Below are 23,954 nucleotides of genomic sequence, written 5' to 3' on the forward strand. Positions count from 1 at the left end.
CTTAAACCAAGGTATGACTGTACAGAACTTGTGGGCCTCTGGATGTTCTTGGCCTGCAACTCCCACCCTCCCTGACCATTGGACAGGCTGCCTGGGGCAAATGGGAGTCTTGCCACATCTGGGGGGGGGCACAGGTTCCCCACCCCGGCTCTGGTGATCAGCTTCCCAACCAAGCATGTTGTAGCACATGTTTAAGCATTGCTGGGAAATATAGGCAACGTTACTCATTTCTGTATTAAAGTTTTAATATGTCTCATCCACAGGTGGAAATAGAGAAGCTCAAGAAAGCTGTCATAACAACATGAAAGAGCCATAGACCTTGCCAGGATTTCAGAGTCAAAATACAAAGGAAGCTAACTTGACTTTTCTTTTTTTACTTCAAACCAATAAATGGATAGCATTCCATTAAAAAAAGGAATAAATGAATATAATCTTCTATTTAGTGAGCTAAGAGAAGAAAACAAACACTTTTTTGTTTCTTACCAATATAGGAGGGGCCTTATTTCTTACTGTGCTGGAATCGCAGACCTTTATTTCCTTGGTTTGCTTGAAAATACTACTGAATCTGTATAAAAAGAGGGGTTCTTACTAGATTTTTTATTGAGCATCTATAGTCTAATTTTAAGAGATCTGTACTATATATATAAGGCAGTATATCTTTGCAAAGAAACTCTGTAAAGGAGCCTATAGGGAGGCACCTGGTCTGCCCTTGTACTCATTATAGCCACTACTTTCCCCACAATGCTAAAGGGAATATGATGTTTGTATTTTTTTAATTATTATTTTTTTGCATTTCTACCCAGGGCTACACTGTTGTGCCTGTCTGCAGTGAGAGTATTAATAATATGCTATTTTATAGTTCAGGATGATGCTGGGAGTTTGTTCTTGCTATGGAGCAGAAAAGTCACAACTGTACAGTACAACGTATTAAGATTTTTGACTGAGAAGAATATTCTGTCACTTGCACTATAGGAGTCATGAAAGGGACTTAGGGTTGGACCACACACAAACACCCACACCCAGGCCAATGCTTAAGGTTGAAATGGTCTTGTAATTCACCCCGTTGTGCCTAAATATTGCAGCACATGGCATGCTATGCAATTCTTTGCTTTCATAAATTTTGTTCTAGCACTACAGTATCTTACAGCTTCATAAAGATTTTCAGCACTAATCATATTAGCATTATTAAAATCTTCATGTGACAGTGAAGTGTTTAGAGCTGCCCACCTGTTGACGACCTGCAATCTTGACGGGGCTGCTGTTACGACACTAAGACACAAGAGGATTCTTAGAGACTGGATTCTTGTGTACATCATAGTACTACAATGTGCTCCTGAAATTAAAGGAGTTGATTTTGTTTGGTAGAAATGACTTCTTTTTGGAGTAATTTTGCCCCTTCCCATTTCTTCCTACAAAGGAGAAAAACTAAAAATGCTCCATGTCGCATTCAAGCCAAGGCTAAAAATACAAACCCTTTTCTGTCTCTTGTTTCTCCTTCATTTCTTTTCTAAAACAGTATAAAAAGGCAATATTTCCAGAGTGGTTTTTAGTTAACCAAATTAAAATAATGTGAAATCTTAACTTTTCCCGTGTCAGTAGTTTTCATGTTCGTCTGCTCTCCTTTAATAAAACAAAACTTGGATGGCATAAGTATTTTGTCATAGTTGTATAAGAATACAAACAATTATTAATTGTTAGCAAGTGCAGAAATTTGAATTTCTAATGGCAGGTAGCATAGCTGCCAAGTTCTCCCTTTTTTAAGGGAAATTCCCTTTTGCTGAATTGGCTTCCTCGCGAGAAAAGGGAAAACTTGGCAGCTATGGCAGGTATATCAGTTGTGAATTAGTGAATTAAAATGTAGGGACAGAAATGGGTGTATAAAAACAAGATGCCTGCTTGGTGCTTAACTAATGACAAACATCTAATGAATCAGTTGCTAATGATTGTTTTTTGTTGCCAATTTTCACACTTGTTACCTTACTAGTCTAGTGCAGCCTTTCTTAACCTTGAGTTCCCAAATATTGTCAGACTCGCATCTTCCCTGACTGCTGCTGGCTATGGATTATGGCAGTTGTAGTCCAACAACATCATGGTTAAGAAAGGCAGATCTAGTAAATCTAATCTGATACTAATTCATCATTTTTGTTGGTCAACAAATTTTGTCTTGTCTTACTAGCCAGACCCATGACTTGTGTCCTTCCACTGAGTCTCATGGCAGGTGCAGAGGGCGTGGGGAGGAGGGTATCTGCCCCTGAGGTTTCCACAGAAGGTTCAAGCAGCACCTTCCTGCCATTGCCTCCTGCAGAAACTCAAGGAAAAGCGGGGGAGAGAGGTGCCCTGCCATCCTGCAAGTTGTGCTTTTGCTGCAGCCTTTAAAAGCCCAAAGGGGGAGCAAAAAGCCGTCTCTCCCACCGCCCTAGTTCATGTAAAAAAGAAGGGCCATTTCTTTCCTTTCCATTGGGATTTTTGCAGGAGGACTTTGCTGCTGGAGCTTTCTACAAAAGCGCAGTTTGCAGGACTGAAACTGCCACTCCTTCCTTCTCTAGTCTCCATGAAGGAAAAGGCAGGTGATTTTGTTCGCACTGCAAGTTGGGCTTTTTTAGAAACACCAGCCCCACACTCCTGCTGTCTCCTGTAAAACAGCAGCTGTTTCCCTTTACCATAATAAAGGCTTTTCAAGATTTTTTAGGAGTAGCATTTCTTTACTGCCTCTACAAAAAAAAAAAAAAACCCCCCTCCGTGGGAAGAAAAGAGGCAGAGTTTCTCTCCATTTCTGTTGGGTTTTTGCAGAAAACTACCATGAGGTGCTAAAAGGTTTTTGTTTTTTTAAAGGAGGGGGGGCATCGGAAGCCCAATTTGTAGGAGGCAAAACACCTTATCCTTATGTTCTTTCTTGGAGAAGTATTTCCCCCACAAACAGAATTTTTGGTCAAAGCACAGATGCTTGCCAGACTTGGGGTGAGGGCAGGCCAGAACAGAAGGGGCCTCTGATTTTGAAGGGGTGCCCTCTGAGTCCCACTGGCAGAGGCAAAGGAGGGCCCTTGGGTAAAGATAATGGATATTGTAAAGAAAGTCAAGGGCACAGATTCAGACGAGATTAATGCAGATGAAAATAGATAAGTGCAGAAATGGGGCCTACATTTGTCCCATCTGGTTTAGGCCTCTAACCCATTTTGCATGGCCCTGGGCGAGGGACCCTTGCCTCTAGTTCTTACAACCTTGTGGTAGTTCAGCTGCATCACAAATACTAGCCTGCTCTCTCAGATAAATGGGCAACAAAACAGCTCCTCTTTGATCCCAGCTTGTTGAAGTTTTATTCCTGTGCAGAACTGGAAAAAAGTTCTTCTATGTGGTCTTCACTGTGATTCAAAGTGTAAGGCAAAATGGTATTAATTATCAGTTGTTGTATGACAGTTTTGTCTGCCTTGAAGCTCATAGCAGATGAATAGGACCTGACAATCAATGAAATCGGACGTGTTAATTATTAAATGGCCTTTTTTGCTGCAGCAATAAATGATGAAGTGCAATGACTTGATTTAATAATAATAATAAAAATCTTCTAAAATATGCTGCTATGAGTATTTTTAGCAATAGAGGTCTCACTGATATGTCTTAAATTAATATTGTATAATGGGAAATGGGGGACGTATGCAGACATTCCAAAAAATGCAAGTTATTTCAAGCAGTTATGCTTCACTGACTTGTTTACAGGTGCTGTAAAATTATGCATGCTATTGAAACTCCACAATAAAATTATATGCTGTTAATATGTTAAGTGATTTCCACCCCCCATAAACATTTAGACCCCTTAGATGTAATTCAGCTAGATATAACATAGAACAAAATATTTCCATGCTTTAAAGAGTCCACACTGCAGTATGGAAATAATTCAACCATATTGCTACCACTGATATTTATTATTTGTACTGAGGTGATGACTATCATGGTTCTCTCTTGTTCTGCCCTTTTTCACTGCCATAATATTCTCATTTGGAAGCTATAGAAAGTTGAGTGCAACTTCTTTTGGGGGGGTGGGGTGTTTTAGAATTCCTAGTGAGCATTCTTTTCATTTCGTTTATTTCCAGCCCTCCATACAATTTGTTTTCAGAAGGGGCAAGACAATCCAATGTCATGTGGGAATCTTGTTTGTGGGTTTCTTTAAAAATCCAAATTTATACACCTAGCTGCAAAACTGGAAATCTTTCCACATAGATGTCTATAGGGCGGTGCTATATATTTATGCCCCTTCATTTTTGTATACGAGGAATATAGATGCATGTTTTCATAATCTAAATGTCTCCACGTGCAGCTGCTGGGTGACCTTGGGCTAGTCACACTTCTCTGAAGTCTCTCAGCCCCACCCACCTCACAGAGTGTTTGTTGTGGGAGAGGAAGGGAAAGGAGATTGTTAGCCGCGTTGAGACTCCTTCGGGTAGTGATAAAGCGGGACATCAAATACAAACTCTTCTTCTTCTCTTTTGAGGGGATTTTTGATCAGTACCCTTGGTAATAGCTTGAAAATATACCTGTACTTTACTGTATATTCTTAAAACCAAATGGCATTAGCCTATTAAAATGTTTAATCTGTTCTTTAGATACATTTCACCTCTCATGTCTTCCTTTCTGCGGTTCAGGCATACAAAACAATACCAGCACTGTACACTTTGAAAGAATAGGCATCCGGGGATGTTGCCCCGTCTTTCCATTGGCACTGCCTTCACACACCCCATGGCAGCTCTGGAGAGAAAAGCAGCAGCTGAGCACACGGATATGTGGGGCAAGGGATGTGCGCTACTTGGGACAAGGTGCCTGCAGGTGAGAAGGAAGGTGGCTGGCCTGTTTCACACCTTGGCTGAAACTGGTGAGGGCCTTTGCCATTCCTTCATGGTGCCAAGAGACATCATTGTTCCATTTGTAATATAAATGGGAAGTTTTCCAGTAGTGGAGCTGGACCTATGCCTGCTCTCTGAGCTTTTCTGGATTGTAAAGCTTCCTTGGTAAAGTGATATACATAGTTGCTTGTCATCCTTTTTACTGTGTTTAAAATTACCTATTTTAGTTATTATCATAGTGAATTGGAGCACACAGATACCTGCCAGTGAGCAAGGTGAAGTCTCTCCCCCCCCAACCCCCCCCAAATCCTTTGCCTCTTCTAGATTTTTTTACTTTCTCCTCTTCATTACCTTACAAGGCATGGCTTGGGGCTCATCTGCATGCTCCAGTTGTTCTGCTATGTATTCTGACTTCCCTGACCACAGTACAGGGGGCAAATCCTGTGTGCTGAATTTATTCTCCACTGATAGTTTTGCACAGAAGTTGTCAAAGCACTATTTTCCTTTAAAGTTGCTTTGAGCATAAAGCCCTAAGATTGCCTTTTCTCCTTTGGATGGCATTTTAAATAAATGCCAAACAGTCCAGCTGTTCCTAATTATTCCTGCTGGATGATCATACAATTGTAGAGTTGGAAGGGACCCCAAGGGTCATCTAGTCCAATCTGCTGCAATGCAGGAATCTCAACCAGAGCATCCATTACAGATTCTACTTAAAAACCTCCAAGAAAGGAGGGTCCACAACCTCCCAAGAGAGACTGTTCCACTGTCTAACAGCTCTTACTGTCAGAAAGTTCTTCCTGATGTTTAGTCAGAATCTCCTTCCTTGTAACTTGAAGCCATTGGTTCAAGCAAGAGAAAACAAGCTTGCTCCATCTTTCATGTGACAGCCCTTAAGATATTTGAAATTGGCTATTGTATCTCCTCTCAGTCTCCTCTTTTCCAGGCTAAATATATGCAGCTCCTTCAACCTTTCCTCATAAGGCTGGGGAAAACATTTGCCCACCTCCCAGTAAGGGTAAATTATGGCCAGCTCCAGAGATGGCATACTTGAGGGTTCCTTTGGCAGACATTTTGGGAGAACAAGAGGGGGTAAGATAGAATCATAGAATCATAGAGTTGGAAGAGACCACAAGGGCCATCCAGTCCAACCCCCTGCCAAGCAGGAAACACCATCAAAGCATTCCTGACAGATGGCTGTCAAGCCTCTGCTTAAAGACCTCCAAAGAAGGAGACTCCACCACACTCCTTGGCAGCAAATTCCACTGCCAAACAGCTCTTACTGTCAGGAAGTTCTTGCAGATCTTTGTCTACTCTCCAGCACACTGCCTTTCAGACCCTCTGAAGGAACAACACCAGCAGGACGTCTTCCCTTGAGGAGCTTTTTCTATCTGTTCAAATCAGCTTTGCAATACAGGCATATGCTTAAATACCATTACCTTAGTTTTGTGATTGGTGGCTAACTTGCCATGTGAATGCTAAAGCTCCATCAACATATTCTGGGATTCTGTGTGAGAGGGACTTCACTAAAATAAATTGCAATGGAGTGATGCTGCCATCTGGGGGTGCTGTGTGCAGGGCTGGCCAAAGCATTTTGGCACCTGGGGCAGACTCCAAAATGGTGTCCCCACTCCCTGCCAGGGAAGAAGAGGTGAGGGAACGAGGCAGGAAGAAAGATCAACACCGGGATTTGCTGCCCCTGTGAATCCTGATGCCTGTCAGGCTTCAGGGCCGGCTTCCTTCTCACTTTGACCACAGATAAGTAATGCTAGATAAAGCAGTCTCCGACCAGCAACAGAAATGTTTAATGAACGCAGCAAAAGAACAAACAACCATTCTCATAGTGCAGGTTCCTCCCACGTCCGTCTTCCCATGTCTCATTTACCCAATCTCTCAACCAATTAGCCTTCTGCGAAGTTACCTTATCCAGTCTCCTAGCCCTGGGACTAAGAGGCTGTATAACTTCCAGTGAGGCAGATTTGGTTAATTCGCCTCAGTTCTGCCCAGCTCCCGTCCTCCGAACTGTGCCCCTCAGCAAACCATCGTTCCAGGTCAATCCTACTCTCCTGCTCTTGTAGAGCCCCAGGATCCTGGTTCTGTGCAGAGGGAGGGGGGCTCCCACCATTCCTCAGCCTGATCCCTGACACCACCTGAGGACATTTTGTATCCTGTTCTGTCACTATATGAGCGCATAGGTTCTGAATTAAATCCCTAACACTAAATAAATCAGTCAGATGCTCGTTCTTGGAAGTAACACTTTTAATGTATAACTCCCCTACAGCTCTCTTCACAATCTGAATTTGGTTATGAGTTTCCCTCCAGGGTGGAAAGGATAAAGGTTGTGTTGCCTGGTTATCGCTTTCATTTATCAGAATGCTGCCATAATTTAAGTTGGCTCCACTGCTCCTAGAGCATCAACATATCTGGCTGAATGTAAACGTACACAATGTAAGCAAAAGCCTGATTTGTCTTAACTTTGCAGAGTGTTGATAATTAGAAGTTTTTGCTCTAATTAGAGGCCTGCCATTTTCTCAGCAGTTAAAAAATGCTGTCCTTAAGGCACACAAGTGGCTATAGAAGAGGGGGGCCCATTGGAGTGGCATTCCTAAATGTGAGTGCAGAAACACCACAATAAAGTGTGTTTTTGAGTTTTTTGCTGTAACTCTCTTCTGCTGGTACCTTGGGTTGTGGTTGCCTATAAGAATAGTAGCCAACAGGCAGAGGACTAAGCCAGGAGAGGCTAGTTGGCATCATCCTGGTCCCCATTCTCCCAGCCAGGAAGAGTATTACCCTGTTTCTCTGAAAATAAGACGAAGCCATAAAATAAGCCATAGCAGGATTTTTGTATCTCTTTGGCCTGCATCAGTTTGTTTGCCCTTTGAGATACCAGCCTGGAGGTAGGAGAGTGTTTGTTGCAGTTGCAGTGTGGCGCTGTGTTTGGTGGCTGGCTGAAAGGATATCGCTGGGGTGGGAGGTCTGGGGCCTGACTTTGCCACCGTCGGTGCAGGGGGGTCAACTGTGGCAGGATCACCACCTGTGGTAGTCACAGGGGAGGGTACCCCCCACTGTCAGCCGTGGGATTGTAGGCCAGGCATAATGGGAGGTGGTCTGGTGACCCCTTGGGGAGAAAGACTGGCAGAGGGGGAGCTTGATTTGGTGGGGGAAGACTTGAAGTGTGGGATGTGCACGCTGCTGGCCCTGAGCTTCTCATCTGTGGCCCTGATCTTCCAGTTGTATATGGTAATGTTGAATGATAGTGCTAAAATGGGTGGGCAGGTACCAGGGGGTTTCCTATATGTTTTCTAATTTCAGGAGTGCCATCTTGGGTGGAGACCTGGGTGTTTGGTTTCCGTTCCTTGTCCCAGCCCTCCCCCTCCTCTTGAAGGAAGCACATCCAATAAGCCCTCGGACTGGACCATAATAAAAACATGCTCATCCATGATTTGTGCTTTGGATGCTATGTCAGAATCACAGAACTGTAGAGTCGGAAGGTACCACGAGGGTCATCTAGTCCAACCCCCGGCAATGCAAGACTCTTTTGCCCAATGTGGGGTTCACACACATGGCCCTGAGTTGAAGTCTCATGCTGTACCCTTGTCGCCCACAGAAATGGACGGAATGCAAGTTTCTCGTCCCCTCTTTCCCATGGCAGGTTTTCATCTTCCTGGAAAGTCTACTTGGGCTCAGTCAAGAAGCCCCTCTGAGCAACATGGAATGGGGTATGGGGAAATGGCCATGGTGCTTTCTAACAACCTGTTTTAGGATCCAAACACAGATTTGACAGCAATAAAGAGGGGGAAAGGGAAAATAATATACAGCAAATAACAAAACAGATCAGACAGTGTGAGAAAGACTTGGTCAAAAACCCAAAAACCCCAAAAAGGCCAGACAAGATATTAAGATCCTACAAGCATACATTTCAAATTTAATTAACAAAGAAGTAGAAAACAAAATTAAATGGCTTAGGCAAAAAAGTTTTGAATCGGCAAACAAACCTAGGAAGATGTTAGCATGGTTACTAAAGAAAAGACAAAAAGATAAAATAACGGAAAAGAAATGATCCAGGGGAGGAGATTGGGGATCCAGAAAAAATAAAAAGGAGCTTTGTAAGTTATTACAAAAAATTATATAAAACCGAAAAAAGAAGAAACTAAACCAGAAGAATATTTGAATCAAAATAAATTACCAATAATAACAGAAGAGGAACAAACGCCCATAAGTACAGAATAATTACAACAAGTAATAAAAACAAAACAAAAATGGGGAAATCACCCAGGCCGGATGGAATCTCAATTAGTTATTATTAAAAATTATAAGAGGTTACACTTCCAATCCTTAAAAAAAGAAGAAGAATATCTTAGAAGATGGTAAAATACCTGAATCTTGGAAAGAAGCCTTAATAATGCTAAAACATACATTTCAAAAAAACCCCCAAAAAACCAGAAGCATTTTTAGTGGGCATTTTCACAATAAACATTCCAAACAAAAGTAAAAGTGTATTCCTCTATGTAAAGCAGCAAGAGTCTTAATAGCGAAATATTGGAAGAACGAACTAACGCCAACAAGGGAGGAATGGCAATTAAAATTATGTGAGTATTTAGAACTCACTAAAATGACAGAGTTGATTAGAAATCAACTGATAGATAAGAAAGAATGGGAATGTTTTAAAAATTACTTGAATAAATATGGTTCCAACAATAACACTTGGCTGTGTTTAGATTAAAGTACGGGGGACTTTGTGAGTAGAATACAGTGGTACCTCGGTTTATGAACACAATTGGTTCCGGAAGTCTGTTCATAAACTGAAGCGTTCATAAACTGAAGCGAACTTTCCCATTGAAAGTAATGGAAAGTGGATTAATCCGTTCCAAACGGGGCCGTGGAGTACTCAACCTGAAGTGTACTTAACCCGAAGCATGGGTGTAATTGGTTCCGGAAGTCTGTTCATAAACTGAAGCGTTCATAAACTGAAGCGAACTTTCCCATTGAAAGTAATGGAAAGTGGATTAATCCGTTCCAAACGGGGCCGTGGAGTACTCAACCTGAAGTGTACTTAACCCGAAGCATGGGTGTAATTGGTTCCGGAAGTCTGTTCATAAACTGAAAACGTTCATAAACTGAAGTGAACTTTCCCATTGAAAGTAATGGAAAGTGAATTAATCCGTTCCAGATGGGTCAGCGGCGTTCGTAAACTGAAAATTCGTAAACCGAAGTGTTCATAAACCAAGGTTCCACTGTACACTGGTACTGGTTTGAATTAATTAAATATTGATTTTTGTTAATAGGTAGTTTTAGTTTTGTTAATTTTGGGGTTTTGTTGTGCAATTTTCTCTTTTCCCCACTTTTTCCTTCTCTCTCCCTCTTTTTTCATCTTTTATATATTTATTTTGGATTCTTGACCATTCATTTATGTATACTGTAATAACTATCTAGGAATATCTAATGTAATATTAGTTTGTTTTTTGCTTTTTTGTATGTTATGTTTGTAATGTTTGTTTAATAAAATTTAATACAAAACAAAACAAAACACAGATTTGAACAGTTTCCCCAGAATATTGTTCCCAAGGGTCCCCAGACCATTGAGAAGGCTGCTGGAGGTGGGGGAGTGGAGACGTTCCTTCCAAGGATTTCCTTCGCTTAACTTGGCTAAGTCACTAAATAATGCAGTACTTAAACATAAAGAAGGGAACTCCAACTCTATAGACGCATCATTGTGCTGATTAAAAGTTTGAGATGCCTGCGACCTTGATAAAGGAGTTTCGGTCTATACAAAGTCAACACTCTCCTTGCATTTGCACTGTGCCATTTTGTTCCAGACAGCCACTGAAGGTGCAAATGTAATGCAAACTGTCATTTCACTGTAATGCAGTTTTTCTTTTCATGACAGTTTGCATTGACCCTGTGGGAATTTGAAAATGGACTGTAGAGGCCTTTGTGTGAAGCACTCCCTAGTTTGTTCAACCAGGCAAGGCAGCACACATAAGTTATTTAGAATCATAGAGTTCGAAGAGACCACAAGGGCCATCCAGTCCAACCCACTGCCAAGCAGGAAACACCATCAAAGCATTCCTGACATATGGCCATCAAGCCTCCGCTTAAAGATCTCCAAAGAAGGAGACTCCACCACACTCCTTGGCAGCAAATTCCACTGCCAAACAGCTCTTACTGTCAGGAAGTTCTTCCTAATCTAGGTGGAATCTTCTTTCTTGTAGTTCGAATCCATTGCTCCATGTCCGCTTCTCTGGAGCAGCAGAAAACAACCTTTCTCCTTCCTTATATGTGTCAGGAGTATGGGCAGGAGTCAGGCTCTGGGGCCTGTAGTGCTTTGCAGGACTGGGGCCTGCCTCAGCTTGTGCTGGAGAAGCAAGGCGTGGCCACACAGGTGAAGTCCTCAGCTTGTGCTGGAGAGGCAAGGAGTAGTCACCCAGATGAGGCCACTTGAGATCTCACTGCACCTGGTGGCAGGAGCTGGGAGGGATAAAAGCCCAGCATTTCCCTTCAGCTCTTTGCCACAGCAACGCTATCCCTGCCTGGTTGCATCTGGCCTCCTGCTCCTTGGACCCTTGCCTTGCTGCCGCCTTGCTTCTTGTTCCTGGATCCTTCGCCTTGCTCCTTGCTCCTTGGACCCTTCCTTCGCCTTCGCCTTGCTCTTGCCCCGTGGACCTTCGCCTTGCTTCTTGTTCCTGGATCCTTCGCCTTGCTCCTTGGACCCTTGCTTCGCCTTCGCCTTGCTCTTGCCCCGTGGACCTTCGTCTTGCTTCTTGTTCCTGGATCCTTCTCCTTGCTCCTGGGACCCTTGCTTCGCCTTCGCCTTGCTTCGTGCCCCGTGGACCTTCGCCTCTGCCTTGCTCCTCGACCCTGCTTCTTCACCACCATCTTGCCTCTGGTCCTGACGCCCGCCGACTGGACCGTGACAATATGGCCTCCTTTTATATATTTGAACATGGCTATCATATCACCCCTTAACCTTCTCTTCTCCAGGCTAAACATGCCCAGCTCACTAAGCCATTCCTCATAAGGCATCGTTTCCAGGCCTTTGACCATTTTGGTTGCCCTCCTCTGGACACGTTCCAGCTTGTCAGTATCCTTCTTGAACTGTGGTGCCCAGAACTGGACACAGTACTCCAGGTGAGGTCTGACCAGAGCAGAATACAGTGGTACTATTACTTCCCTTGATCTAGACGCTATACTGCTATTGATGCAGCCCAGAATTGCATTGGCTTTTTTAGCTGCTGCATCACACTGTTGACTCATGTCAAGTTTGTGGTCTACCAAGACTCCTAGATCCTGACTGCTCTCAAGCCAGGTGTCTCCCATCCTGTATTTGTGCCTTTCATTTTTTTGCCCAAGTGTAGTACTTTACATTTCTCCCTGTTAAAATTCATCTTGTTTGCTTTGGCCCAGTTCTCTAATCTGTTAAGTGTGATCCTGTCCTCTGGGGTATTAGCCACCCCTTCCAATTTGGTGTCATCTACAAACTTGCTCAGGATGCCCTCAAGCCCACCATCCAAGTCATTGATAAAGATGTTGAATAAGACTGGGCCCAAGACAGAACCCTGTGGCACCCCACTAGTCACTACTCTCCAGGATGAGGAGGCGCCATTGATGAGGAGAGAGAGAGCGCGTTGGCTGAGGGAGGGAGCAAGCTGAGCCTGGCCCGCCGCCCAGTGAAAACCTTGCTCGGTGTGCAGCGGCGGCTGGCTTCTGCTTGCTCTCTTGCTCTGCCGCTGCCGGCTCGCGCTTTGCTTTGTTTTTCCGGTCGGGGTGGGCCCTGGTCAGAGCAGCGTGCAGAGGCGAGGGGCGTGCCAGCGAGGTGTCACACTTGAGGCTGGTGTGATGCCCGTCCTCGCTGGCCCGCCCCTCACCTCCGTGCGCAGCTTCACCCCCAGGGCCCACCCCAGCAGGAAATAAAAAAGGAAAGCGCAGCCGGCAGCGGCAGAGCGAGTGAGCAAGCACAAGCCAGCCGCCGCCTCACGCTGAGCAAGGTTTTGGGATCAGCTGAGTTGCCGATTGTGGGGGCAGGGCCCGGGGCGGCCCGTTCCCCACCCCCTGTAGCAACGCCCCTGCTGGCATTACCTATTTTTCAGAAACCCATGCTGACTTTTAGTGATCACAGCGTTCCTTTCTAGGTGCTCACAGACTGTTTGCTTAATGATCTGCTCTAGAATCTTTCCTGGTATTGATGTCAGGCTGACTGGGCGGTAATTGTTTGGGTCCTCTCTTTTCCCCTTTTTGAAAATAGGGACAACATTTGCCCTTCTCCAGTCCGCTGGAACTTCGCCTGTTCTCCAGGAATTCTCAAAGATTACTGCCAGTGGTTCTGAAATCACCTCTGCCAGTTCTTTTAATACTCCTGGATGTAGTTCATCTGGCCCTGGAGACTTGAATACATCTAAACTAGCCAAGTATCCTTGTACTACCTCCTTACTTTTTCGGGGCTGTGTTTCCCCTGCTGAATCATCTGCTCCATATTCTTCAGGTCGGGCATTGTTTTCTTTTTTTGGAGAAGACTGAGGCAAAGAAAGCATTGAAGAGTTCTGCCCTTTCTCTGTCCTTTGTTCGCATTTCACCATCTTCTCCTTTAAGTGACCCCACTGTTTCCTTGTTCTTCCCTTTGCTTGGCCATCTGTTCCAGGAAGGCTTCATCTGTGTCCTCAGTTTGGCTTGGGGGTCTATAGTAAACTCCCACAATGAGATCACTGTTATTTTTCTCTCCCTTAATTTTGACCCAGATACTCTCAACTTGGCTTTGAAGTTTTAAATCCTGGATCTCTTCACAGGTATACACATCCCTGACGTAAAACGCTACTCCTCTTTTCCTGTTTTGTCTATTTCTCTGAAACAGATTGTATTACTACATTCCAGTCATGAGACTCATCCCACCAGGTTTCAGTGGTGCCTATTATGTCGTATTTAGTTTGCTGTACCAAGAGCTCAAGTTCATCTTGTTTATTTCCCATGCTCTGTGCATTAGTATACAGACATTGAAGACCATTGATCATTTCTCCATGTCTCTTTCTTAAGGATATTTTCCTCCCACCACTAGGTCTGCATGCTGTTTGCTCCATTTGGTCCTTGACATTTGGGTGATAATCTTCAGCACTTGGTAGACTCCTACCTTCAGGACCACTGTCTCCCTCCCCCACATAAGTCAGTTTAAAGCCCTCCTGATGAGGTTTTTGAGTTTCGTGGCAAAAACATTCCTCCCAACCTTTGTGGGGTGCAGCCCATCACTTGCCAGAAGTCCGGCTTCAAGAAACTGCAGACCGTGATCTAAGAATTCAAACTGTTCCTGTTTGCACCATTTGCGAAGCCAGTTGTTCACTTCCCCTATTTTTCCCTCTCTCCCTGGGCCACGTCGTTCAACTGGGAGGACAGATGAGATGACAATTTGTGCATTTAATTGCTTCAACTTCTTGCCCAGAGCCTCATAATCACTTTTGATCTTCTGGAGGCTATGGCTTGCAGTGTCATTGGTTCCCACGTGGACCAAGAGGAAGGGGTATTTGTCAGTGGGTTTTATGGTTCCTTGCAGCCGTTCTGTTACATCTTTGATCTTGGCCCCGGGGAGACAGCATACCTCTCAAGACATCTTGTCAGGCCCACAGATCACTGCTTCTGTACCCCTCAGTAGGGAATCCCCTATCACCACTACACACCTCTTCATAGGCTTGGTTGGGATTCTTCCATGTGCTGTCTCTTCCAAGGTTACCTGCATATTCCCGGAGGACTGACTTTGCTGCTCATCTTCATATTTCTGATCAACTGTGATGAGGGAGAGATCTTCAAATGGAGTCTGTTCCTCGTCTTCCAAGTTAAAGGAGAGCACTTCAAATCGATTGTGCAGTTCTAAACACTCAGAGCGATCCCTGGGCCTTCTACTTCTATGAGTCACGTTCCTCCATACATCTGACTGCTGTCTTGGGGAACTGACCTCCTCAGGGATGTCCCCCTCCTCCTTGGTGCAGACCGTGTGCTCTGCTGCATCCAAGAAAAGCTCCATCTCTTTGATTCTCTGGAGTGTAGAAACACGGGCCTGAAGTTGCTGGACCTTGTCTTCTAGTAGGGAAACCAACTTGCAATTGCTGCAGGTGTAGCTGCCTACATCCTTTGGCAAGAATACAAACATTGCGCAGGAATTGCAGGTGACTGCAGTTGTTCCCTCACTCTCCATCTTGAAAAGCTTGAAGTCGGAGAAGAAGAAGAAGAAGAAGAAGAAGAAGAAGAAGAAGAAGAAGAAGAAGAAGAAGAAGAAGAAGAAGAAGAAGAAGCCGCCTAGGTCTCCCCAATAAAAGTTTGAGACTAGCTCCCCTAAATCTAAAAGATTGGTCAAACCAGCTGTGTGCGGCGCTGGACTCCAGGCACTGACTGGCTCCACCCACAGCTAGTCATCTGACTCACCTGACTCCACAGAAGCCCCGCCCCCTCAGACCATGTGCTCAGGAAGAGCACACAGCCAGAAACAAACACACAGACAAGCCTGGACAGTCACACAAATCCAAGAGGCAGAAGCCCTAGAAAACAAGCACAAGCACACAAACAAATAAGGAAACAAATACCGGTAAACACACAAACTATATCACACACAGCCCCCAAAAGGCAAACCCACAAAACCTCCAAGCTATTTGTTTCTTAATGGATGCCTTCTGTTAAGAAAATTGACCAACAGATGAATAGCAAATAAATTCTACCTGATTTTTAAAAATCTGTAGCAAAAATGATATATACTTCTGTAGTCTTTCAATTTAAAGATGAGAAATTCCATGTAATTGCAGGTAGTGTGAAAGAGGTTGAGTGGACTCTGAATCTACGTTAAGCTGTTTTTATTTAATGTTGTTGTTGTTGTTTAGTCGTTTCTGACTCTTCATGACCCCATGGGACCAGAGCACGCCAGGCACTCATGTCTTCCACTGCCTCCCACAGTTTGGTCAGTTTGGCTCATGTTGGTAGCTTTTATTTAATATATAACCTCTATTCAGGGATTCTAAAAATATGTGAGAGCTTAAACTAGGAAGGAGTAGTAGGAATATGCTGTCTCCCATGTGCACCTCTTGCCAAGGTGAGTTCCTGATCAAGGAGACGTTCCCTTCAAGCTCCTTTCAGATCTTCCTGGAGGTCCAGGGTAGAGCAGACATGACGGGGGGCATTGGGCGTAGGCTGGCATGCAAGTGACCCCTCTTCCGTTTAAGTCAGTTTTTCCCATTTAGTTTCTCTATTGCTAGTTTGGGATCTGGCAAAATTTTGTACCTTGGGGTGGGGTGGGGGGTGTTTCAGCACCATCTTAAGATTCAGTTCGGTTGACAGGTTTATAAAGTTGAGTGCGGAATGTTATCACAAATCTTGTGGGGATTTTAGGCTTTAAGAAACCTGTGAAAGAATCTCAGAAACTGACAACGCTTCACACACAAGTGTTGGGTGGGTTATTCCCCAGACAACACTTCTTTTTCTCACTATTCAAGTGAACCATTGGCAACATTTATAATGCATTTAGAAATTCTGTAAAGATTCCAGCATGGAGGCCCAAATGCTGAAATGTGTGGCATGCATTGTGCAGCTGTGGTGGCCAGTGCGAGACAAGGCCATGGGAATTAACCCTTTGCTACCACACCACAGCTCCAGTGAATAACTCACCACCATTCAGGGACCCAGGTGGCGCTGTGGTTAAACCACTGAGCCTAGGGCTTGCTGATCAGAAGGTCAGCGGTTCGAATCCCTGTGACGGGGTGAGCTCCCGTTGCTTGGTCCCAGCTCCTGCCAACCTAGCAGTTCGAAAGCACGTCAAAATGCAAGTAGATAAATAGGAACCGCTCTGGCGGGAAGGTAGACGGCGTTTCCGTGTGCTGCTCTGGTTTGCCAGGAGCGGCTTTGTCATGCTGGCCACATGACCTGGAAGCTATACGCCGGCTCCCTCGGCCAATAATGCGAGATGAGCGCGCAACCCCAGAGTCGGTCACGACTGGACCTAATGGTCAGGGGTCCCTTTACCTTTACCTTTACCACACCACAGCTCCAGTGAATAACTCACCACCATTCAAAGCTTCCATCCTGTGCCAAAGAGAAGCTGGGGGTGGAGTGCTGGAAATGTCTCAGTCCCTACCCATGCAACTTACTGGTTCAGTAATAGCTGTCAAGTTCTCCCCTTTTTAAAGGGAAATTCCCTTATGCTGAATAGGCTTCTTCATGAGAAAAAGGAAAGCTTGACAGCTATGAAGCAGTTGAGGCAGTTTAGCTTAGTACTTCTGTGCAAAAACCCCCAAAGCATTTGTCACAGAGCGAGCCAGCAGTAAATCAAACTGTTTAGTAGCTAAAGCACAATCTTCACAGACTTGGCTGAGTGTCAGGCCTAATGAGCACAGCAGCTCATCCCCAGCAGGTCTGACCCCATGAATCAGTTGCTGAGACTGAAAGTCCCCCCGCCAAACCATCTAAGTCCCCTCCTCTGCAGGGCCTTTTCCAAGCAATCAGAAACTATGTCTGTGTGCAGCCTACCTCTCCTCCACCCATTTCATCCCTCTTCTAGTTCTGGGAGACAAGAAGGGAGGGGAGCTGGTTGCAGCAGCAGGAGGAGGAAGCACCTGTGACTCTTCAGCAGCCGGACTCATCTCTGCTTCTTGGTCTCTCTCCCCCCCCCCCCAGCTTTAGCTTCTGATTCTCGACTTCTCTGTGACCCTCTCCTCTGCACTTAATGGATCCAAATGGTTTCCAGAGAGTGGTAGGGGATGTTTTATCCTATGTTGATGGCCTTTCAGCTGATTCCCTGGTGGCCCACTGGAATGTGGAGTTAACCAGGGCTATTGACTGGCTCCGAAGAGCCCTCTCCGATTGCATGGAGCCCAGACAGCCCCGTGGTTTTCCCTGGAGCTGAGTGCAACAATCACTAAGATGGCTAGAGCACCAGTGGCGGAAAACTCATTCTGAAATGGACCAGACACGGGTTAGAGCTCAACATCGAGCCTACCAAGTGGTGATAGCAACGACGAAGAGGACCTTCTTCACTGCCTCTTTGCATCTGCAGAAAACAGCAGCAAGAGACTCTTTCAGGTGGTTCACAATTTAATGGAACCACCTACGCCATTGGGGACCCCAATATCTCCTGCAATGATTCTGCAAAGTTTTTTTTTTGCAGATTAAGTCACTCAGATTCGGAAAGAGGTAGATACCACCATGGGAGCAGAGCTGGGGCGGGAGAGTGCCAGAGTCCTGTCTAGTCAAGTCGCGTGGGATCAATTCCAATCTGTTACCTCCGAGGTTGTGGACAGGCTGCTTGGACAAGTGAAACCGACCACCTGTCTCCTTGATTCTTGCCCATCCTGGCTCATAAAAGTGAGCCGGGAAGGGCTGGGCGATGGGTTTCGCGGGGTGGTGAATGCTTCTCTCTGTGAGGGAACCTTCCCAGACCCGCTGATAGAGGTGTTATTAACCGCTTCTTTAAAAAACATATTTAGACCCAGCCAATAAGGCCAACTATTGCCCAGTCTCAAATCTTCCATTCTTGGGCAAGGTGATTGAGCTGGTGGTTGCTGAACAACTCCAGGCACGCCTGGAAGAAGCAGACCATTTGAATCCCTTCCCATCGGGATTCAGGCCTCATCATGGGACTGAAACTGCCTTGGTTGTGCTGATCAATGACCTCCGGCAGGCTAGGGACAAAGGCGAATGCTCTTTTCTAGTTCTGCTGGATCTCTCAGCGGCCTTTGATACCATCGACCACAACATCCTTCTGGACCGTCTAGAGGGCCTGGGAGCTGGGAGCACTGTTATACAGAGGTTCCGCTCCTTCCTCCTGGGTCATTTCCAGAAAGTGGTGTTGGGAGATAAGTGTTCAGACCCCTGGGCTCTCATTTGTGAGGTACCTCTGGGTTCTGTCCTCTCCCCCATGCTTTTTAACATCTATATGCAGCTGCTGGGAGAAATCATCAGGAGGTTGGGGCTGGGTGTTCATCAGTATGCAGATGATACCCAACTCTACCTCTCATTTAAATCAGAACCAGTGAAGGTGGTGAAGGTCCTGTGTGCAGGGCCAGTGCTAGGGATTTTTGTGCCCCAGGTGAGATCACCTTCTGCCCCCCCCCCCTGGGGTGGGTAAGAGAGATAGAGAGAGAAAGAAGGGAGAGAGAAAAAGAAAGAGGGGGGGAAGGAAGCCTGCTCTTGCGAGAGGCGGCGGCGGGTAGAGTGCCCCGAAAGGAGCACTTTTGGGGCGCTGATCCTGTCATCACCTCTTGCAAGGGTGGCCGCATCTCCCTGGCTCACTGTGGGGCAGTGAGAGGGAAAGCAGCCCAGACAGAGCCCTCCCTCACCACTCACCCCAAAGCAGCGGGGCTAGGCAGGAGCTAAGTGCCCTGCTGCTCCAAAACAAGCCGCGAGGGAGAGAAATTGAGCCCTCCTTCAAGGCTTCAAGACCGCTCCTCAGGAGACAGTCCTGCCCAGCTTCGCTGCTTCAAAGCCTTGAAAGAGGGCTCCATTTCCCTCCCTCACGGGGCTGAGCAGGCGGAGGCGGCACAGCCTGGCGGAGCGCGAGTTAGGCATTCCCGCCCACCGTGTCGCGCCCTCCAGCTTCCCATCGTGCCCTCTGGCTGCCTGTCGCACTTGGCCTTGCCGGAGGGCACGACGGGGACCTGGAGGGAGGGCGCGGCAGGTGGAACGCCTAACTCGCTCTCCGCTGGGCTGTGCCGCCTCCACCTGCTCAGCCGAAGCGGCGGAGTGGCGCTGCCAGCGCCCTCCAGGCTGTGCTGCCCTGGCTAGGATGGCCCTGGGCAGGCTGGCCTGCGCCCCCTCCATTTTGGCACCCTAGGCAACTGCCTAGTTCGCCTTAATGGATGTGCCGGCCCTGCCTGTGTGAGTACCAGGAGGCGGTTGGAGGATGGGTGGGGGCTAACTGATTGAGGTTGAATCCTGACAAGACAGAAGTACTATTTTGCGGGGACAGGGGGCGGGCAGGTGTGGAGGACTCGCAGGTCCTGAATGGGATAACTGTACCTCTGAAGGACCAGGTGCGCAGCCTGGGAGTCATTTTGGATTCACAGCTGTCCATGGAGCTGCAGGTCAATTCTGTGTCAAAGGCAGATGTCTACCAGCTCCATCTGGTATGCAGACTGAGACCCTACCTGTCCACAGACTGTAGACTGCATGGGGGAAAGAAATCACATCTCAGTAAACCATCAGTGTTGCTTGTTGCTGCTAAAGGGAGGATCTTCCGGGCTATGCAAAATCCTCACCTTTTCAATTTGGTCTATGGAAATCTATGTGTTGTTTTGGTTATGTCTCTAAACACGTAACCTCTGGCTTGAAAGGTGACAAGATCTGTGAAATGTTGGCTCCTGAAAATGAAAATAAGTAAAAAATAGGTGATTCATTCAAATATGATTTGCATGATCCTTCCAATAATTATTGAATTTGACGTAGTAAAACTGCATCTTTTTTTTGCAAATGAACAGAAGCTAGCAGCAAAAGAGAATACCAGTATTTATATGTGGAATTTCCCTTGCTAGATGTACACCCCCCCCCCCAAGAGTCACAGGCGAAATCCAGGACTGAAGCAGGATTCCCAGCATCTCTCCCTGCCTCTTGTTCTCTCATTGGCTCCTCAGTGCTCTGACTGGGCAGGTCCCCAAGGGGATGGGCTGCTCCAGATGGAGAAAGAGCTCCAAGCATGTGTTAAAACGCCAGACTCTCAAGCCACAGCATGCGGGAAGCAGGGAAGGCGGGTGGGATGGAGCAGCGAGCCCATGGGGAACAGCACATCCTGCGAGGCTATGAGGAAGCCCTTTCCTGTTCTTTGACTACCACTTGCCACATCGCCGCTGAAAAGAGCACAATTCGGCATAGACAGTAGTCAAGGAATTACTTCTGATCTGGAAACCAAGAGCAGAGCTTGGAGGGATGTACTGTGCAAAACTCAAGACACAGGTATTTCTAAATTCTTCTCTAACTTTTAAGAACATTTTTGCTCAAGGGTATAAATATCTGGGGGTTCTGCCAAGTGAGTGTGAGAAATTTGAGGTCATTTTAAGACTAACGTTTGTGTTGGGTAATGCTTTGCTCCACAAGAGAATACGTAGTTGAAGGAGGGGTTTTTGTACAGTTATCCATTTTACCTGTTGAAGAGCTTTGCATACTCCCAACAGAAGATGATGGTGCAAAAAAGGTTCTATTTTGTGCCTCTCTTTCAATTTTAAAAGAACAAAAATGTTATTTTGTTGATCTCTCAGAAAAGGTAAGAATTCCAGGTGAAGGTCCAAAGTACAATTGGAATGCTTGCATCAGCTTTTCAAGTTAATAAAAGCTACTCGGGTATTCCCTTCTCTTCCTTTTCAGGCAATAATTTAGCCATGAGGCAACTTGAATAATATATGACAATAAGGAAAGTGAAGGAGGTGCTTTAGTTTAGTTTATAAGCCTTTAGCATTCACTTGTGTCTAATTCTGGGGTGGATCCTATTCATGTCACAACCACTATTTTTCTCTCTCTCTTTACACTTTAACAGGAGAAAGAGAGAGAATGAAAAAGGCAAACATGCATGACTAAAATATAAAAAGTCCTGTATTTGGTGATGGGAGTTAAATGGGAACGGCAGGTCTGGAAAGGTTGATGAAGGATGTCCTATTAGACACTGACAGCAATCTAGCACCGTGGTCCTCAACTCAACTCTTCCAAAGTTGTCCAATATGACTGTAAAACCACCCAAATCCTGTAGGATGGAATTCATAAAATCATTACTTAAATTGCAGGGCTAAATTGTTTTGAGTGAAAGGGAGTCCAAGGCTGGCCATCCACCCATTGACTCCACTCTTTTCTCTCTCATGTTTTCTCCGTATTGCATTCAAATATAAGTCCACCCTGTCACTCTTTCTTGCTTGACCCACAGAAACCAGCAGAATCTGCCATTTGTTTGGTAGATACTGTATAAGAAAAGGTAAAGAAAAACCCCCTAAACCTCCAGAGATGGTACCTTCTGCAGTCATGATATATTTGTAAAATACTACATCAAAGCTTTTCACCATGCTTCCTCCCTTGCCCAACTTGGGATGTGATCTTTAAATATCTTTCATACAGGACAACTAGATGCAGGACAGAGTGTCAGGGAAGTTCTTTACAATGCTTCCTTGGCTCACATCCCCCACTGTCACCCTTCCTTTCCCTCCGTTCTGCTTCTTGAGTCTTCTCCTCCACCACAGAAAGCTCTTCAGGACAGGGACTTAGTGTTTCATTTTGTTTTTGCCTACGTTGCCCTTTCAAGTTCTTCAGGCAAATAAGGACACAGCACAAAAGGGTGTACTGTGTTTTCAAAGAAAACTCAACAAAACCACTCTTAGTATAAAATAAAGAGTTCTAAAATACTTGCTTGCGTGTAAGTCTCCTAATATGGCCAGGTAATTGCATCTGCATAATAAAATCCATGGCTTCACTATCATAATTAATAATTATCTGATTATATCTTTGAGCTGGTGCTTCTCATGTTTTACCATCAACTTTAAGGGTCTGCCTGCCTCCAGTTTCAGAGGAAGAACTATGTAAAGGTAAAGGGACCCCTGACCTTTAGGTGCAGTCACGGATGATTCTGGGGTTGTGGCGCTCATCTCATCTCGCGTTATTGGCTGAGGGAGCTGGCGTACAGCTTCCAGGTCATGTGGCCAGCATGACAAAGCCGCTTCTGGCGAACCAGAGCAGCACACGGAAAAGGCGTTTACCTTCCCGCTGTAGCAGTACCTATTTATCTACTTGCTCTTTGACGTGCTTTCGAACTACTAGGTTGGCAGGAGCAGGGACCAAGCAACGGGAGCTCACCCCGTCATGTGGATTCGAACTGCCGACCTTCTGAATCGGCAAGCCCTAGGCTCTGTGGTTTAACCCACAGTGCCACCCACGTAGTTACCTATTTATTAAATGATTGAACATATAGACTAACATCTGCTGGAAAGTTTCTTTATTTCTCTGTATGGAAACCCTTAGTAAGTAGCAGAGAGAAGATTTCCTGGTGGGAAAGCACCACTTCCAGCCAGGGTGAAAGACAAGCAGGTCTCTCCCCCCCCCCATTTTGTTTCAGTGTCCCACTTTAAAAATAAAATAAAACTGCTCCCATTGAAGTGAACAGGAAGGAAAGCCATTTCAGGTCTTGCAACAGACATGACTAAAACCTGCTATTTTCAATAGGTCTACTCTGAGTAGTTGTTGTTGTTTAGTCGTTTAGTCGTGTCCGACTCTTCGTGACCCCATGGACCATAGCATGCCAGGCACTCCTGTCTTCCACTGCCTCCCGCAGTTTGGTCAAACTCATGTTCGTAGCTTCAAGAACAATGTCCAACCATCTCGTCCTCTGTCGTCCCCTTCTCCTTGTGCCCTCCATCTTTCCCAACATCAGGGTCTTTTCCAGGGAGTCTTCTCTTCTCATGAGGTGGCCAAAGTATTGTAGCCTCAGCTTCAGGATCTGTCCTTCCAGTGAGCACTCAGGGCTGATTTCCTTCAGAATGGATAGGTTTGATCGTCTTGCAGTCCATGGGACTCTGGGTAGTACTTAGATTCAATTTCTTACCCTCCCTTCACCGGAAGGTTCCAGGATAGGTTACAGCAATATAAAACGTTAAAATTTGTTGGATGCAGTCCTTCTACCTTTGGGCAGCTGCAGAATTGCACCCTAAATAAAAAAGAAGATATTTGATGGTGTTTCAGGGATTTCTTCCTCTTGGCACTCTCAAGGAATGTGGGCTGAGGCTCAACCTTCAGGCACCTGTCCTCAAACAAGTCCTCTATTCCGGTTCCAGTTAAGCCCCTCGGAAGGCTTTCCAGAAGCCTGATGGTGTCCTGGGAGGGATGTTTGAGGTGTGGGAATCACAGCGCACAGGCAGGGAGCACTGTCCTTCTGCCTGCAGCTGCAGCTCTCAGTATTATTGCTGCTATTTACTTCCGTATTATTACTTATTAGGCTTGTTTGCCCCTGCCGACCGTTCCCCTGCCCAGCACATGAATAATGATACGAATAAATTTTGCATTAAAATTGTTATGTGGCTACATCTTGTAAGTACCAGACCATTAACAGGGCAGTGCTTAGCATGCCTACTCAGAAGTAAGCCTCCACATTCAGTGACGCTTAAACCCATGTAAGTGTGCATAAAAATGCACTGTTGGTGC

The 23,954-nt window shown here is 45.6% G+C and overlaps 1 protein-coding gene across 4 annotated transcripts in view; it reads left to right on the top strand.

The window, feature by feature from the left end:
* CD2AP (CD2 associated protein) overlaps window positions 1-3,567 on the top strand; it is a 50,981-nt gene extending 47,414 nt beyond the window's left edge. For all 4 annotated transcript variants that reach the window (XM_060272350.2, XM_088667100.1, XM_060272351.2 and 1 more), the window contains one exon: window positions 264-3,567. In XM_060272350.2, coding sequence (XP_060128333.1) covers window positions 264-305 — 42 coding nt within the window. In that variant the 3' untranslated portion in view covers window positions 306-3,567. The remainder of the gene's footprint in view (window positions 1-263) is intronic.
* The last annotated feature ends 20,387 nt before the right edge of the window (window positions 3,568-23,954 follow it).

This window comes from Zootoca vivipara, chromosome 3 (assembly GCF_965207765.1).
Source record: "Zootoca vivipara chromosome 3, rZooViv2.hap1.1, whole genome shotgun sequence".
Taxonomy (NCBI): domain Eukaryota; kingdom Metazoa; phylum Chordata; class Lepidosauria; order Squamata; family Lacertidae; genus Zootoca; species Zootoca vivipara.